Raw genomic sequence first — 17,753 nt, forward strand, 5'->3', positions numbered from 1 at the left:
GTAAATGTGAAATAGTGGGTGAACTAGGTGGGTGGGAGTATATTAGTGAACTAGTAGGAACTTCTGTTGGCTTGGGTGGCAGACAGGGTCAAACCTGACGAGAAAAAAGGACTACATGTGAAGGAAATCCAAAGATAGATAGTTCATCATCTCCTTCAGTTCCATTTCTTTTTCGCATTGTTTACTCGTCCTTCTACCTCACAGACGACGATAACTGCCCGACGTGCGAAACTGTCCTGGCCGAACTGGAGACCATCGACGACGAGACGGACGAGGTGGGCATTCAGTTCGTCAAGACGAACGACGTGGAGGTCGCCGAGGACCTGGGCATCAGTCACCTCCCAGCTCTTGTTTACTTTGAGGGTGGCGTGCCCAGCATCTACGACGGTAAATGTTGTGGTGTAGGGCGTACGAGGGCAGGGCCTAGAGACTAAGGGTTGATAACGAGAAATAATAAAGAGTCATAAATCTTTATTTATTTATTGTTTTACAGTACTGTGTTGTCAAGTGCGATAAGTTTCCTCTAATATCTTCTGGGTAAAGAAGGCTTTTTGATAGTGCTAAAAAAAAAAAAAAAATTACCTACTACAATCATGTGTTTTCCCCCCTTGACCTAAAACTAATATAGAATTAGGTGATGATTAAATGTTTTATTTCAAAGATCCCGAATTCCCATTGCTTAAGAGCATGCCACTCATAATCAATTTTTGTAGATAACTGACCTAGCGTAGAAAGTTGACAGACGTCACCAAGCTAGGTCATCACTCCGTCCCAGTAGACATAGTGCTAATGTTTGGCTTTGCCCATAACATTTATTAAGATATAAAATATACCAATATCTTTTTTTTTTTTTTTGGCCTCAATCCCTTAAAAAGTTTAATGTGTTCTAATAGTGTTTAGCTTTTAAAGTGAACACTTACCACACCTAGCGTCGTGGGTAGGTCAGGGGGTCATGCCCAACCTGTGGTGGGGGTCTCTTGAGGATGACCTCTGACCTAACACGTTAACTGTGCTTCTCATCCGGTCACGTCTGTTGCATCCCCAGGTGACATCGCAGGGGATGACGAGGTCTATGCTTGGCTTATTGCGGAGACACGTAAGCAGAGTTTTCTTCTCGTAGCAGCAAGGAAGGACCTGGCTCACGGGGATCTTCTCCTCTCTTCGACCTCCCTGGGTCACATACATGACTTCCAATCATTGGTTTTTTGTAATGCTGACGACCTTTGCTCTAGTAGGAGATTTGCTGCATGCTCACTCTTGCTCTGTGATGGAAACGAGAATCTTTCAGTAATATCTATTCATGTAAGAGTTTAGGTTAGACTTGAGAACAGCACGGGCTGCTCGAAGTGAGGAGGAAATCAAGAGAGGCAGAGTCCTCCCAACTACGTAGATAAGATGGAGATATGGATCTGTAATACACATAGCATTAACGATACAAGGTGTCCTCACTATCAGGCTGTACGTCACACTCACATGATGCATAGACATTTACCTGTTTTGGACTTAGTTGTTCAACGTATCGACGAACAACCCTGGTATTTTTGTAGCTGGACACGCTTCTGTATGAATCAAATTACACGCCTTACAATAGACAGAAAGGTCTTTGAAAGCATTGGTAAATGAAGGGAACATCGGTGGTTAGAGGGTCAAGTCACATATCGCTGCTTGCAGTGGTGGTTGCTGAAAGGGAGCATTGTTGTGGTTATGATTGGATAGGGACACAGTGATCCAAGATATTAAGGTGTATCCACTTCTTTGAGCCTCTCCATTCGTTATTTTTCTCCCAGTCTTTTCTTTATAGCAGTATTATTTTCGTATGCCTTTTAGGAACTGTCTAGATTTTGGTTAATCTCCTTACAGGACTTTGATATATATATATATATATATATACTCCCTCTGCGCTGGCCTATACATGAATGATTTACAAGCTTACGTACACACGTACTCCCAGCTCAGTCTTACACTTCTGCCCACCGGACGTACATCCATCAGAAACCACACTTCCCAGACAAACACGAGTCACACTCCTCTGTCAACGCTCTGGACATCATCACTCATCACTGCTACAGTACAAACACCGTTTCATGATATCCCAAGACCCTTCACTCATACAATGCAACTAGCGTAAAGATCACGCAGAACACGTGCTACCCAGCTACTCTGTCCCATCTGCACACACAGAGAATCACAACACCTTATGGTCTATAGTTGCATGGAGTGCCCATTACACACACACACACACACACACACACACAATCACAACACCTTATGGTGTATAGTTGCATGGAGTGCCCATTACACACACACACACACACACACAATCACAACACCTTATGGTGTATAGTTGCATGGAGTGCCCATTATACACACACACACACACACACACACACAATCACAACACCTTATGGTCTATAGTTGTATGGAGTGCCCATTACACACACACACACACAATCACAACACCTTATGGTCTATAGTTGTATGGAGTGCCCATTACACACACACACACACACACACACATTTGATACACATCGCCTGATAAGCTGATCAGCCGAGGCATTGGACACCTTGTATCGTCATGTGGAAGGTAGTTTATAAACATCATTACATGGTAATTTCAGGGATCCTTGAGTCATCCGTCATAACAAAGAGCTTGCGGCATCTTTTAGGGGTAGAGGCTGAGGATGGAGACGATGAAGGTGAGGATATTGATGTTGGTGAGGGTGATGATGATGATGAGGAGGAGGAGGAGGTGGATAGTGAGGTTGAGGATGAAGATGTAGATGATGATGAGGATGAAAATGATGGGGAGGCCGATGAAGATGATGATGTTGATGAGGTTGAGGCTGGTGATGAGGAAAAGGATGATGCTGAAGATGATGATGATGAGGAAGATGAAGACGATGATGAGGAAGAAGATGATGATGATGAGGAAGATGGAGAGGACGATAACGAGGCTAAGGCCGAAGATAATGAGGTGGATGAAGAGGAGGAGGATGAGGAAGATGAAGACGATGATGATGTAGAGGACAGCGCTGAAGTTAAGGCCGGTGAAGATGATGACGATGATGATGAAGACGATGATAAGGATGATGGTGAAGTGGAGTCTGACGATGATGACAAAGTTACTGTTGAGGCTGGTGATGAAAATGACGAAACTGAGGCCGGTGACGATGAAAGTGATGCAGCTGACGATGATGATGAAACTGGCGAAGAAGTTGAGGCCGACGACGATGATGATGATGATGAAAGTGATGAAGTTAAGGCCGATGATGATGATGAAAGTGATGAAGTTGAGGCCGATGATGATGAAGCTGACGATGTTGAGGATGATGATGATGATGATGATGATGATGAAAGTGACGAAGTTGAGGCTGATGATGATGATGATGAAGCTGAGGCCGATGATGACGATAATGAGACTGTTGAAGCTGAGGCCGATGATGGTGACGATGATGATGAAGATGAGGACGATGATGATGATGATGATGCCGAGGAAGATGAGGTGGAAGCCGATGATGATGATGAAGATGACGCCGATGATGAGGAGGTTGAAGCTGCCGACGATGATGGCGAAGATGCTGAGGCGGGTGAAGCTGAGATAGATTCTCTGGAGGCTGAGGCGGACGGTGAAGATGACGATGATGATGATGACGAAGAGGAGACTGTCGCTCAGGCTGATGAAGATGACGATGATGATGGTAATGAAAGTGGTGACGAGGATGAGACCATTGCTCAGGATGATGATGATGACGACGAAGATGAGGATGACGAGGAGGATGAGGCCATTGCTCAGGATGATGATGATGACGACGAAGATGAGGAGGATGAGGCCATTGCTCAGGATGATGATGATGAAGATGAGGATGAGGCCATTGCTCAGGATGATGATGATGATGAAGATGACGAGGAGGATGAGGCCATTGCTCAGGATGATGATGATGATGATGAGGATGAAGAAGATGACGAGGAGGATGAGGCCATTGATCAGGATGATGATGATGATGATGATGAGGAAGATGACGAGGAGGAGGATGAGATCGTTGCGCAAGATGACGAAGATGAAGAAGACGAGGCCGAAGATGAAAGTGAGGACGAAGCTGAAGAGATCGAAGATGCAGCAGCCGACGAAGATGCCGCGGATGATGAAGAAGAAAAAGTTGAGGGTGAGGAAGATGATGGCGAGGTGGTTGGAGCAGCTGGGGAAGATGATGACTCAGACAGTAAGGGAGGGTTGACTGTATATGAATGACTTTGGACTGTTGGCGCATTCCTTACATTTCTTTTTTTTTTGTATTTTAATTTTGATTTCATTACTTTTTTCTTAAGTTTTCGCCCACCTTTTGAAACCTTTCCCGAGGAATCCCTCGACAAAAGAGGCATTCGGGTACTACCTCACTCTCCTCTCCTCCCATCTTGCATTTTGTTGTATAGCGTAGCAAGTGTACTCATTCTGAACAGTACATACACCTCGGGACACCTCGGAAATAGACTTCAAGACGCAACAGAAATAACCATTGGCAGTCTTAGTAGTAAATTCCCTTTCTTTTTTTTTTTTTAAGGGCCATTTATTTGTTTTTAACACCTCCACCTTCACTGTTAAGTTAGCGTCAAAAACATAAGTGTTGTGTTTTAAAAATTGCACTAAAACCGAGAGATGGGCTGACTTTCTTTTCATATATATATATGATATTAACACTGTTCTCACATCTTTTTCACCCGGGTGCACGAACACTCCCGAATCATCCATAAGCCATGAGCATCACCACAGTAAACACACCAGACATCCTGACTCGACTTCAAAGCAGATTAGAACACGTAGTTATAGTTTTCCAGTCGTAACCTCTATACAATGCTAATCATCGCTCAGCATGATGATCTTTGACGATAATTCTATTTCTTCTAAGTTCCACTGTCATCGGTGTGCCCGTATGCATGGATTATTCATTTCCGCTTGTCCTCTCTTTTTTTTATTATGTCTTGGCTGCGATTCGGCATGACTCACAACCCGAGTTTTGACGGAACGTTTTTGATGTTGGAGGCCGAACGTTTTTGCTCTTGGAGGCCACATGTTTTGTGGGTGTTTCTTCTCTGCAAGCATCCGCTGCGGAATGCTGTGTTGCAGCTAATGAGTCAGTAGTTCTCGTTGATGCCTCGCTCTGTGGCAGCAGCAATGCATGCGGTTGACTGTGCTATAGATGCATGAGCCTCTCGTAGGGACTTGAGGCTTACTGGATTGTTGATAACCACTGGGCTCTTTGGTGTTGGTGTGGACGGAAACGCTCTGGTACAGGCTGTGGTGGGCGCGATGGTGTTCTCGAGAATTAACATCTTTCCGTCAGTAACCATTTAGCTGATTCCGTGATGTTGGTAGCTAGAAAGATCATTTCAAAGGTTAAGGTGTTTCTTGCGCTCTGCTGGTTACGGGGGGGTTGTGTGTTATGGTGATGGAGAAGAGTTTTGCAGGATTGTCTGAGATCGTGCAAGCGCGCTGGTTGATGAGATGGTACTCATAGTCGATTCTGCGAGGTTGATGGCCAGCCGAAGACTCGGAGGACCATGTGGATAGACTCGAAGAATTTCATATTCATGCGCTTGACATTCCACTCCATGACAGGGGTGTTAGTAAGAGGTAGGGCATGAGCTGCATGAGTTGTCATAGTGCATTCGTATATTATTAACGTCTGGTAAGATAAAGCAATTTTGCAGCGCACGGCTTTTTTCTTCATGGTTCTCATAGAAGGATTCCATGAAGTTACTGTGAACTCTTTGTGCATTATTCACGCTGTGTGGTGGTGCGGGTGTTGTGCTTATGCAAAGATGTATTCTCTAGCGTTTATAGGAATGGAGATATTGGTGGGTGTACATGAACACTTCTACTCTGCGAATTTCATTTTGCTTTGTAGAAATGGGATCTTTGAAATTTACGTAAATGTACCGAGCAAGATTCGTGAGTTTACGCAGGCTTTTACGATGAACACGGCCACGGATTTTACCAGCATCTGGCCACAGATCCTGCATGATATATATGGCCAAGGGATTACGAGACATCCAGCCATAGTCTAGAGAAGGTCCCCAATACCTCTTGGGGTCCGGCAGGTTAAGGCCGGCATGGGGGTGTGGTGGGGCCAGCTCGTCGTACTCTCACTGACCCTTGTATGTGTGTGTGCAGGTGACATCCAAGCGGAAGAGGAGGTGCTGGAGTGGTTGATCGAGCAGCGTCACGAGGACACCATCGAGAACATCAACCGCCAGATGCTCTACACCCTCATCGACACCCAGGACTACCTCTCCGTCTACTTCTGTAAGCTGACGCCATCGAATTTTTTTTTTTCCCCCTCCCTCATTTTTTTTTACGGTGACACACTCACCTCTTCATTCACAGTCAGGATACGTTATTGGAACTTGTATTATATGCCTTATATTCATATTTGTAGAGGATTATTTTTAGAAAAAACAGAATATTCTTCTAGTTTTGATTGTAAAGTTCTTTAATGTTAAACTGTTAATATGTTTATGCGTATCGAAAGTAGTCATATATTGCAGGTTAAAAAGGTGACCTTTGCGATCATTGTATTTACATAAGAATCTCCCATGTTACTTTTTTGCCCCAAAGACTCCAGTTATAACTAAAATCCTCAGCGACACCAGGCAGTTTTGGCACTTTTGATGAGAGGAAAACGTATGTTGGGGAAAGTTCGGGATGTGATGTCTTCAGCATCTTCATGCAAATAAGGTTATCGTATTTTTGCCCTGTTTGTTTTCAAAGTAATTTCCTGTTCTTCATTCCCTTGTCAAAAGAAAAGAAAAAACCTTCATGGGTGGATGGAATTATCAGTGAATTTGAAGTCCATGAGATAACACAGTTGCCATTCATATTTCGATCTATCGAGGCCAAAGACAGTAAGGCGAGCAAGCTTTGTATAAAACATAATCCATAGAATGGCATGAAATTTTGGAGTTAGATGTATATAGTTCCTAATGTGCCAAATTCTTCAACAACTGTAGCGTTGTTGATATCTCTACCACGATGTGAACGCAATTTCACCACAGTGGATTGCGAACACCTAGAAAAGGAAAAAGCGTATTATCAATCAGCTCACGCCCATACTTTGATGATGTATTGTAACTTCAAGATCAGTGATGAGATTCTTCGCGCGTTTCTGAATTCACACGATGGGTTGCAAAACGTGGGAGAAAATGTCTTCGTTCGTTCCACAAGAATAGGAAACCTCTCAGCTTCAGGGAGCAAATATCCCCCCTTAAAAAAAAGGCCCCAAGTCGGCGGTGCTCCTCCCCAACTCTCCTAGAAGGCTAAACATCCCGCCCCCATACACCCAGCCTTTAGAAATCATTTTGACACATTTTTTTTGACCTTGATAATCTCTGTTTTCATCTGCTTCGCTTTCACCCCACCACCCTCCACCTCCCGACCTCCTCCTCTCGCTGGTACTGTGGTGCAGTCAACGACGAGAATGACGAGTGCCCGAAGGTGCTTAGGGTTCTGGAGAAGATCGACGACGAGGCGGCCGAGTATGGCATCCAGATGGTGAAGATGAACGACAGACTCATGGCCAAGAAGTACGGCTTCAGGAACCCCCCAGGACTCGTCTACTTCAGGAAGGCCAAGCACATCAAGTACGACGGTGAGTGAGCCAGCTGGAACAAGGCCGTCGTTGTTTTTGTATTCCGTTAATCAAACATGTGTAACAAGTCCTTCAAAAAAAAAAAATGCTTATATGATTCAGGTCAGGAAGATGTAAATTTGACTCAGGATTTGCAGAGTGGTATGGCACTGTATTGCGTAAACTCATATTGCAGACTCGTGGGCTGAAGTTACTACACCCTATACTGACTTCAAACACTTTTTTGTTTTTTGTTTTGCTGCGTAAATATATATGGATTTGGTTTGTGCCAGAGTGCATTGTATCATTATTGGAGGGTCGTCCACCTTCGACTAACATTTTATTCACATGTATTAGCATCATTATCGGAATTTTGCTCTCAGTGGGCGTGGTTTACGTACGAAACATTAGATTTGCCTCATTAGTTATTAGAAACACCTTGGATGTCTACAACTGACATACGACAATCCGGTGACCAGACTGCTGAGAAAGGCAGTATGTTCTGAAATTACTGCAATAAATCTGTATCCTGAGAACTGAATCCTTCCAGAAAAAAAAATGCTGTCATTATGTACGCTTACTGACGTTGTAAAGACCTCACCATTTTAATAGAATGTGAACTCTCTTCCATATATATGCATCCAAATTTATGCTTTTGTTTCTAGGTCTAGAAATCTGTTCCCACCCTCCACAGGCCTCTTTGTCAACATGGGCCAAAGAAATTAACAACTCATATGGCTCAAGCCAGCCCTGTTTCTGTAGCTCGTGGTTTTAAGTAATGCGTTTATTGATAAGCCCCTGAGTGCTGTCGGTACCCATCCATATCCTTGTTATTTACCCTCAACTCTCACAAGCTTGAAATGTCACCCCTCACTCTGCTTGTCCGAACGCAACGTCGTAGCTTGGAGTAAGTAGAACCTTCCTCCTTGATGTGTTGCAGGTGACCTGTACGACGAGGAGGACGTCCTGGATTGGCTCACTGCTCCCGAGAACATGGAGCTGAACGACGCCATTGAGAAAGTCAACCGCAAAATGTTCGAGAGGATCCGTCAGACCACCGACTACCTGGCTGTCTTCTTCTGTAAGTCTGTCGTTGTGTCGTCTGCTTCAGACTCTCATGCCTTGTTGTTGTGGTCAGGTTTAGTTACGTATGGCTATATGAAGGACTTGTATATACCCCATGAGGATGGGGAACGATTCACAGATTTCAATTACGCCCCTTTGAGACTTCGCGACAAAGACGTTGGAATACGTGACTCGGTGGAAGACAGCCTTTTGGACATAGTCAGACATTTTTTTTTTTTGTTCTTTTCCTTACAATTACCTATTTCTGTAGATGCGGAGGAGGGATGCAAGCAGTGTCAGAAGGTCCTTGCTGAACTGGAGAACATTGACGACGAGGCCGACGCCAATGGGATTGACTTTGTGAAGATAGACGACGCCCAGTTGGCCAAGGAGGTTGGGGTGTATGCCCTCCCCGCCATCGTCTTCTACCGCGCAGGCACCGAAGACCCCATCATCTACGCCGGTATGTTGACTGGGGGAGGGGAAAGGTGGGAGGGAGAGGAAGCTTTACTTACGTAGAGACTTCAGCATCATGAAGCTCATGAAAGAGGGATAACTTGCTGAAGACATAAGAGTCATAACTGTGTGAACTTAATCAGGCTTGAGTGATTTTCGCGGTTGATTTGGTTGTCCTTACGTAGCCAGAGAGACTTCATATGGCTTTTTAGCATTGAGCTTAACACTCATTGAGGCAGCGCTTCAGCCTGGTGATTACGATGGTTCGTGTGACCAACTCGCTTGTTTTCATTAGAAGTCTCTGTAGTTCAGGGACATTCTTTAAGTAATCACAGTTTAGGAATGACTATTTCCAGCAGTGACTTAACAGACATTATTACATTATTGTGTCGTACAGACTTCATTGGCAAATTTGGTTTTAGCCTCATATCACACGTCATTCGGAGATTATAGTGGGTGATGCAAGGTGGATCTATCCCTAACATTTTAGTTGCTGTCCCTATGGCATCACGTAACCAAGGTCCGAAACAAGTGCTTGAAACAGTATTAAGAAAATTCTTTCATTTTTGTTTGACGAGCACATAAGCAGAATAGGCAACATTTAACATGCGCTAGAAATTTAAGAATGAATGAGAGGAAATGCTTGACATAGTGTGCTTGCATAAGGGGAATTTAAAGGTATGAAAACGTAAAGATGTAGGACAAGGGTGAAACTTTAATGGACGCAAATGGAATCATTTGAATCGGAAGGATAGCACAGAAAGAGAAAGTGAGTGACATCGCCTGCATGAAATTCCACTTGTAATATGATTCTTATGAGTCCACGGGGAAAATGAAACACGATAAGTGTTTCATTTTCCCCGTGGACTCATAGGAATATCTTGATCACGCGCGAAATTGTGATCCTTTCCAACTTGTAATGTGATACATTCAGTGTTAAGAAATTAGTGAGACATAAAGCACTGACTCGAACCACACATTGATCAACAGTGGGACGTAAGAGGAGTGTGAGGAAAAACTGATCCACCATCAACGGCACATCTGTATGACTGATCTAACAATAGGGAAATCATATGAGGGAAAAAGTTAGCTTGTAACTCTTGCTCTTGGTGGGCATTATAATTTTACCTGCTTATCTGTGTCGTAAATTACCCTCTGCAGTTGAAGGTTTGCTGTGGTAGCTCATTCCAGTATCCCAAGTTCATTTAAGATTTGGAAAACATAGTTTGTTTTAACACTTTGCTTTTGCAGTTTCCAACAGTAACAAAGTAAATGGATCTTTCCAAAAAAAGGAGTGCTTTTATCAGTCAATTAATACTTGTGAGCAGCATATGATAGCCTACTATTGAAAGGCAGCACTTAAACAAGGCTCTTCAGTAAAGCTTAAGATGGATTGTTCTTTTTAAGCTGGCTATCTTACCTTTAGTACGACATGCAGATTTTCTTCCTCAAATAACTTGTTAATGTATTATCATCCTTATGTGTGGCGTAAACTTGGACGGGGATTCTTCAACAGGTGGTAGGTGAACCCGAGTTCGCGTGTCCCTTTTCCCCACTTCTTGTTCTCAACAGCCAATGCATCCCCGAGCCATACCGTATTTAGTGCCTGTAGTCAGTCCTGTCACAGCCACCGCCACTGTTGTGGCCACTGGTCAGTCTGTGACGTCACTGTTGTGGCCACTGGTCAGTCAGTGACGTCACTGGTGCTGCAGAAGGAACCAAGAGGTAGAGCTCTGTGGGATGCTGGTGCTGGTATGAGAGACCTATTATTGTATGGCATGTCCCACCACTATTATTGTCAGCTGCTCACCCATCGGTCGTTGTAATGGCGTCCCCATTTGGTGATGAGCGGTTTATCCGTTCAGTTTATGTCATCCCCCCCATCCCCCTCCCCCCCTAAAGTGGAGTTTACGTAGACTCACTTCTTCCCTGTGTTCAGCCTTTCCTATCTTACACTTAAGAGTTTTTTTTTTTTAAGTTGTTGATGCCTGCTGAGTGTTTGGATTGCAGTCGTACCCTAGCCAGTGACAAGACCTACATGAGGAGATGGAGAATCACTAATATTGTTCCTCCTACGCTACCCGTTTCATTTTACACACACACACACACACACACACACACACACACACACACACACACACATTTTTTTTTGTAAACTAAACCTCTGTGTTATTTTTACGAGCTACAGTTTGTTGATATTTTATCTTCCTTTTTTCTTGATTCGTCCTATCTCTGCTCTCTGTTCTCTCTCTCTCTCTCTCTCTCTCTCTCTCTCTCTCTCTCTCTCTCTCTCTCTCTCTCTCTCTCTCTCTCTCTCTCTCTCTATCTATCTATCTATCTATCTATCTATCTATTTGTCTATCTATATATCTATCTATTTATCTGTCTCCATCTATCTATCTATCTATCTATCCGCATGTCTCTCCCTCCCCAGCACTTTCTTCAGCGGCTGATACGCCAGTCAGAGGTGGGAGTGAGCGAGCCGTCCACCACAAGAAGCCACTGTCAGTGTTCCGCTGCCTTGTGATGTAGCCCGGCTCAGTGCCAGTTAGCATTACTCGGTAGCGCACTGTGGCACACGAGCAGGAGTCACCGTGCCCACCCCTTCCTTCCAGCCTGCATTGATCAGTCTTGTGCACGAAAAGTTGTATTACATAATTCTTGATTCCCATATCCTTTGTGTTGTTGATAACATTCTTTCCGCCATCTCATATTTTGGTACCTTTTATGTTATTGGTGTATGGTAACTGATAATCTTGAGGTGTACGCAAGTACGTGTCTCACTCGTGATATATGCGTATGTAACGTGATAATGATGTGGTTTACGACCGGCACAAAATGTCGTCTTTAAAAGCAGTAGTTCCGTGACGTCAGACCATGCTCGTTTACTCGTCATTAGAAGGTTGCTGTAGGTACAAGCAGCTTTGACAGACTTTGAAACTGACGACGAGAATTTGGATATAGTTTCTGCTTGGTAGTATGTGACGCAAATGCATCATCCTGCTCTGAAATGATTTTTTTAGAGATGGCCAGCCACTTGCTGCTGATTCTGAATTGAAAATGTATCATTTTCTCTTTTCTTCTTAGCTATGATGCAGGCAATTAGAATTAAAGTGACTGTGCTCTAAAAGTCTATGGCTAAGACAAAACTCAGTGTGTGTAATGCCTGACACTTCGTCTCTTGATAGTTCTTATAACTAGAGATATTCATACAAACACATAAGTGGTCTCTGTAGTTAATGATATCGTTTGTTTGGCTAAATGAAGCCTTCTGCATGGAAAGTTACCTTGGAGCTCAAGTTGACATAGAACGTGCCATGTCCTTCGGATACACTTGTGTTAGAGTAGGTAAAGTTTTGTTAAGGTTGTGGGTACATAAAGTTAAGAGTACCATGACCATTCTCAAGGCAAATATTCTTTGTTAAAGTCCACGCTTTCCCAAGGTTTAGCTTTTGCACCGCTGTCGTTTGTATTACATGAAGCAGCAGATGATTTGGCATTATCAGTATGTGAAACACCTGGTCACAGTTGTATGTTATCCTTAAAGATCTGTATGCGCTGCAAACGCGAAAGGGAAATGTTGCGATCCTTTCGGCTTGCGAGCTGAGTTCGGAAAACGTCTTCTGTTCTCTGGGAACTGGAAAGATGACACGACCTTGTTTGAACCCTTTCATTTCTCCATCGTTACCTTGTTTATTCATTTATTATATATGTATTCAATTGTTTATATTTGAAGCTCCAGTTACAGAGAACAGTCCACATTAAAACTAGGTCCTAATTGAATGACAGATATTATTAATCTCATCGCAGTAATTGCTCTTACAAAGAGAGAGATTGATGTCTTGTAATCGGCGAAAACGTGCTTCGGTCTTAATTTTATCATGTTTTGAAAATTATGTATCTCTGGACCTTGTTGAGGAAGCAAGGCCACAGTGTCACCTTTATCTTACGCTGATGCATATTATTTTTTTTATCCCCCGATGAGCACAGGAGACATGAAGAACGAGGAGAATCTCCTGTCATGGCTGCTGACGGAGAAGGACCCGACTGCTGACTTTATTGAGGACATGGAAGGAGACGCCTTGCAGCGCGTCATCAGGGACTCGGATGCCATCGCGGTGTACTTCTGTGAGTATCACCTAACTTCATTCACCATCAGCTTAATCCATTCACCTGAGATTACTTCATAGGTCCTCCACAGCTTCATAATTCTGATTATTTTACCCAATCATTTGATCTGTCAAACTTCCAAGATTACTTCTTTACAATTTACCTGGTCATTTGAGGTAGGATTGGCATATTCATTAGGTGAACTCCTACCTTGAGAGTCAGCGAGGGTAAAAAAAAAAAAAGTACCATGATCGCATAGTTTGTGGTATTGTAATCTATTTCACACAGGTTCAGAGGGTATTGCTTAAAGGATGCAGCTTAGAAGGGATATTAGAGTCTTCTGTCTAGACAGATATAGATATGATATAAACGTATGACTGTCTTTATGAATAACTTATACATAGTCTAAATGTGACTTGTGCCTCTTAGATTTACAGAATGGTTCAGAAACCAGCTAACGAATGGTCAGGCTAAGGAAAGTTCACCTTAAAGACATTTGATATAGATTTGGTAAGAGTTTATCAAAGTGAAAGATAATTCTTTTTTGTAGAAGACTGTGTCAAAATCGACAATGTCCTTGTAATCACAGGTTCTTGTTAGCCCTAGACTCTACCAATTCCTTGTCTCTCAGTCTCTGTTTATTCAAGGCCTGGTTTAAGTAGTTAGGTTATCACCAGCTTTGGTTTCCCCGTATTCACAATACTCCTTCACTGCCTCCATGAAGATGACTTAGCCGCTTGCGGCTGTGAGGACCCGCAAGCCGAACCCGAGAAGAAAAAGAAGAAGAAAAAAAAGGAACAATCTCAAGGTCCGCCTCCTGTGGCAACACGTGAAAAAAAAAAAAAAATCCCTCCCCCTCTCCTTTATTTTTTTTTTCTCCTATCTTTGACATACTTGTAGATATAAACACCCCGCCTCAATGCACCCTCCGTCACTCAATCCCATCGTACTGTATATAATAATAATAAAACTTCCACACCTACTCTAGGGATACACATGCTATGACATGCATACTCCCACCCGTGGTCATGAGAATTCAGGTCCAAGAATGACATCTCTGAAATGATTTTTATTCACATCCAACAATGATATCTCAACAACAACAACTAAAAATTGATGAAAGGAATTGAGTCTTCTATTTTGGCTGATGGTGTCCGGATCTGAGTTCTCTCTTTTCTTTGTAGGTTTACTACCAAAGAAATAAAATAAAAAAGAGAGTAGAGATTTACCATATAGGCTACACACGATTATATTAACACTCAAAACAGCTTCTCATCCACTACCAAGCCAACTTGACGCCAACTCCGTCGTCTGATAACCTGTCTGTGTACTGGTTTTCCCGTCCTGACTTGTGTGTGTTGGATGTGTACGTTAAGCTTATGTGACTGACGTAACCGATTGATGACTTGAAAGTCACATTTGGTTATTTTTTTTTTCCCCCCCCTTTGTGCACGACTTTAAGTAGCTACAGATACATAGCTTTTGTAGCAGCTGTGATAAGTGTGTGATAATATCTAGCTATTGCAATACTGTTCTTGGTTTAGAATTGTTTGTGTAGTAAACTAGTGGTCGTTCCTATGAACGCCTAGCTTGATGGATTACCGTCTTAGATAAACTGTTCACTCACTTGCATGCCTAATATAGTTGATTGTTTAACAAACTGTTCACTCACATCGGATTGCTTAGCTTAGTAAACTGCCATGTTAAAAGTTCCCCCTTTTGAAATACGTTTCATAGTTTTGTCTGTTCATGTATATATATTTTAGATGGTATTTTGTTCAACGAGTTTGTATTCTGTATGGTAGAGAGAGAAGGACAACACAGCAGATGACCCTCGTATGCCGTGAGATTAACTGATCATTTGACGCTGTCTGGTGGTATACAACACAGCCCACAACCCTCATACTCACAGGAGTTCCATGGGTATATCTTGGCAGCCTGATTACCCGGGCAACAGTGCGTTTTAAGTTATTGTGGCCCACTGGATTCAAGAGCGTATACCTTTAGATTCCAGTAGCCTAGGATTTCAGTAGCCTAGGTTCTTAGTCTTCTATAGCAAAGCATTATGTGAAGCGATGTGCATTTAGTGCCTGACAATCTTAAAGAGACAAGACCGTCTTATTCAGTTTCTGATAATCAGGGATACTGATTGGATAATAAGATCATACCGTGAAAACCTTTTGTTTTTGTGTGTGCAAGATGATGATGTACGATTGCTCATGTCTCGAAAATTGATAATGAATACAGCAGATCACAATTCTGCTTCGAGGGAGGGGCAATTACTTAAACCAAAAACTATTCTGAAACCTCTGAACAACATGGTCATTACAACCGAGCCATCATGGTATGTAATCTGAGATACCGGGTAGATGTATGATTTCAGGTTCGTCATTAAGAAATATGTCTTTCACCATTACCCTGAGGTCAATACCACATTAGTAGCATTGCCATGTAGCATCATGACATGAGTCATTTTGTACAATGTATTCCTCTACTTGATCACCATATCATCACTGATTAATTTACTTGAGTCATTTGTATAATATATATTCCTCTACTTATCATTGTATCATCACTGATTGATAGTTCTTAATCATCGTATTTCCCCTGTCCACAACTTTGGAGAATGATTCTTAATCATCGTATTTCCCCTGTCCACAACTTTGGAGAATGATTTCCTCTATGAATATTAAGCATAAACGTTTGTAAAACTAGTTCAGAAGCACCCAGTTTTGATTTGATTAACCGTGTAGTAGAGGACTTTTCTGATTGAAAATTAGACTATTAAGTCTGTGGTATTTCTACTATTTAGATGAAAGGTCTTGTCTAGAACCTATACTGCTATTTTTAGATATATTGATTAAGTTTTACTTCTCTTTTTTCATGTATAATTTCGTAAAAGATATAAAGATCCAAAGTGACACAAATCTGTGGGTTGCAATTAGGTTTAATTCTGGTAACATGTCTGTAACGCAACGTAAACTACAAACCTGAAATTGTTCTCGTCTTTTGTAAGCTATGAAACAACAGCTTCACAGGCAAGGACAAGGTTGATCAAGTATTTGTATAACCTTCCTCGCTCTTGGTCCTGCCTGGGGTATACTCGTGTATTTGTCATTACCAAGCACTGTAGCTCAGGTTATCAGGCTGTATTCCATTGTACTCGGATACAACTCATACCTCACCAAAATCTGATAGAGTTACTGTATCCGTAGTATGTGAGACAACACACACACACACACACACATCAGAAATTGATTTTTTGCAAGCGACACATCGATTTTGGAGCATGAGAAAAAAAAAAATGAAAAGATTATGTATGTATATATATGTATTTTCCTGTTTGTTTGTGCATCCTATGGTGATAGTTATCTCAAATTTTCATGACAGTTACCGAGCAAGTGTTCTCCATAGTTTGTGTTGTTTGCAACAGCATGACAGACGAGAGATCACTGTTTAAAATCACACATTGTTTGTTTAGATCTTGAGGTGGGGGAGGAGAGGTCATTCCCTTTTGTTCCAAGTGACATCGTTGATGATCTCCCTCAACCACCTCGTTGTACGAAGTAACGTCACTCGCTTCGTTGTATCCCAGCGGTGCTCCATACCGAACACTAGCATGAGAAGGAGACACAGGGTCACAGATCAGGTTTAGGCTTCACCGTCGCACTGTACACTGTGGTGAATCCTCCTCCTCCTCCTCCTCCTCCTCTAAGGGAAAGGAAGACATCACCCCAAACACCGAAAAGGGCCACGCCTGGCACACACTCGCATCCGGTACACTAAAGTTTCGTGAGGGAGGAACCTGCTCAGCCATAGTTTGGAACCTGTAATCATGCAGGCACAGAGTATTCATTCTGTGATACGCGCACAAGCTGCAGTTCGAATGGCTTTGTCGACTGACGTGATTTTGGTATCTTTCCCGCCATACCATACATACAGACAACCTTCAGACCATTCTTACATGTTAAGACTCGTTGTTAAACTTTTTGTTTCCATAACTATATATTCGCAGTGCAAGCTAAAGCTTTCGCATCAGTGTTCTGCTACTCATTCTTCAACCAATATATCCTCACAGATAATGGCTAGGATGGTAATTAGGCACTCTCTTCCTCTCTCTCTCAAAGAGAAACGTTTGATAACAGTGTGCTGACACCCATTGCCGTCTGACCCTCTAGACAAGAACGACTCGAGCTGCGAGACCTGCATGCAGGTGCTCGAGGAACTGGAGAACATCGACGACGACACTGATCGCATCGGCGTGAGCTTCGTGAAGACTCAGGACACCAAGATCGCCGAGCGGTACGGCGTCACCTCCCTGCCGGCGCTGCTCTACTTCGAACACCAGGTCCCAACTGTCTTCGAAGGTAGGATGGCTTCCTCCGGTCACCCAGGGTATACTGCTCTGCATAGTTGTGTATTAAACTTTGTATTAAACCTCCCATGCTAGCTAATGTGTTTTCCAGAAATGGCTTTTGACGACCAGATGTTTTCTTGCAA

At 42.8% G+C, this 17,753-nt stretch overlaps 1 protein-coding gene across 13 annotated transcripts in view; it reads left to right on the forward strand.

The window, feature by feature from the left end:
* The window catches only part of hlk (hulk), an 82,483-nt gene that overhangs the window by 45,062 nt on the left and 19,668 nt on the right, over positions 1–17,753 (forward strand). For 6 of the 13 annotated variants that reach the window (XM_071692927.1, XM_071692926.1, XM_071692930.1 and 3 more), the window contains 10 exons: positions 205–387; positions 1,046–1,096; positions 2,619–4,220; positions 6,170–6,301; positions 7,461–7,643; positions 8,563–8,703; positions 8,959–9,152; positions 13,133–13,271; positions 13,978–14,061; positions 17,432–17,620. In XM_071692927.1, coding sequence (XP_071549028.1) covers positions 205–387; positions 1,046–1,096; positions 2,619–4,220; positions 6,170–6,301; positions 7,461–7,643; positions 8,563–8,703; positions 8,959–9,152; positions 13,133–13,271; positions 13,978–14,061; positions 17,432–17,620 — 2,898 coding nt within the window. The remainder of the gene's footprint in view (positions 1–204; positions 388–1,045; positions 1,097–2,618; positions 4,221–6,169; positions 6,302–7,460; positions 7,644–8,562; positions 8,704–8,958; positions 9,153–13,132; positions 13,272–13,977; positions 14,062–17,431; positions 17,621–17,753) is intronic. The other 7 variants (XM_071692934.1, XM_071692935.1, XM_071692937.1 and 4 more) reach the window with 5 other exon arrangements.

This window comes from Panulirus ornatus, chromosome 55, assembly GCF_036320965.1.
Source record: "Panulirus ornatus isolate Po-2019 chromosome 55, ASM3632096v1, whole genome shotgun sequence".
NCBI lineage: Eukaryota > Metazoa > Arthropoda > Malacostraca > Decapoda > Palinuridae > Panulirus > Panulirus ornatus.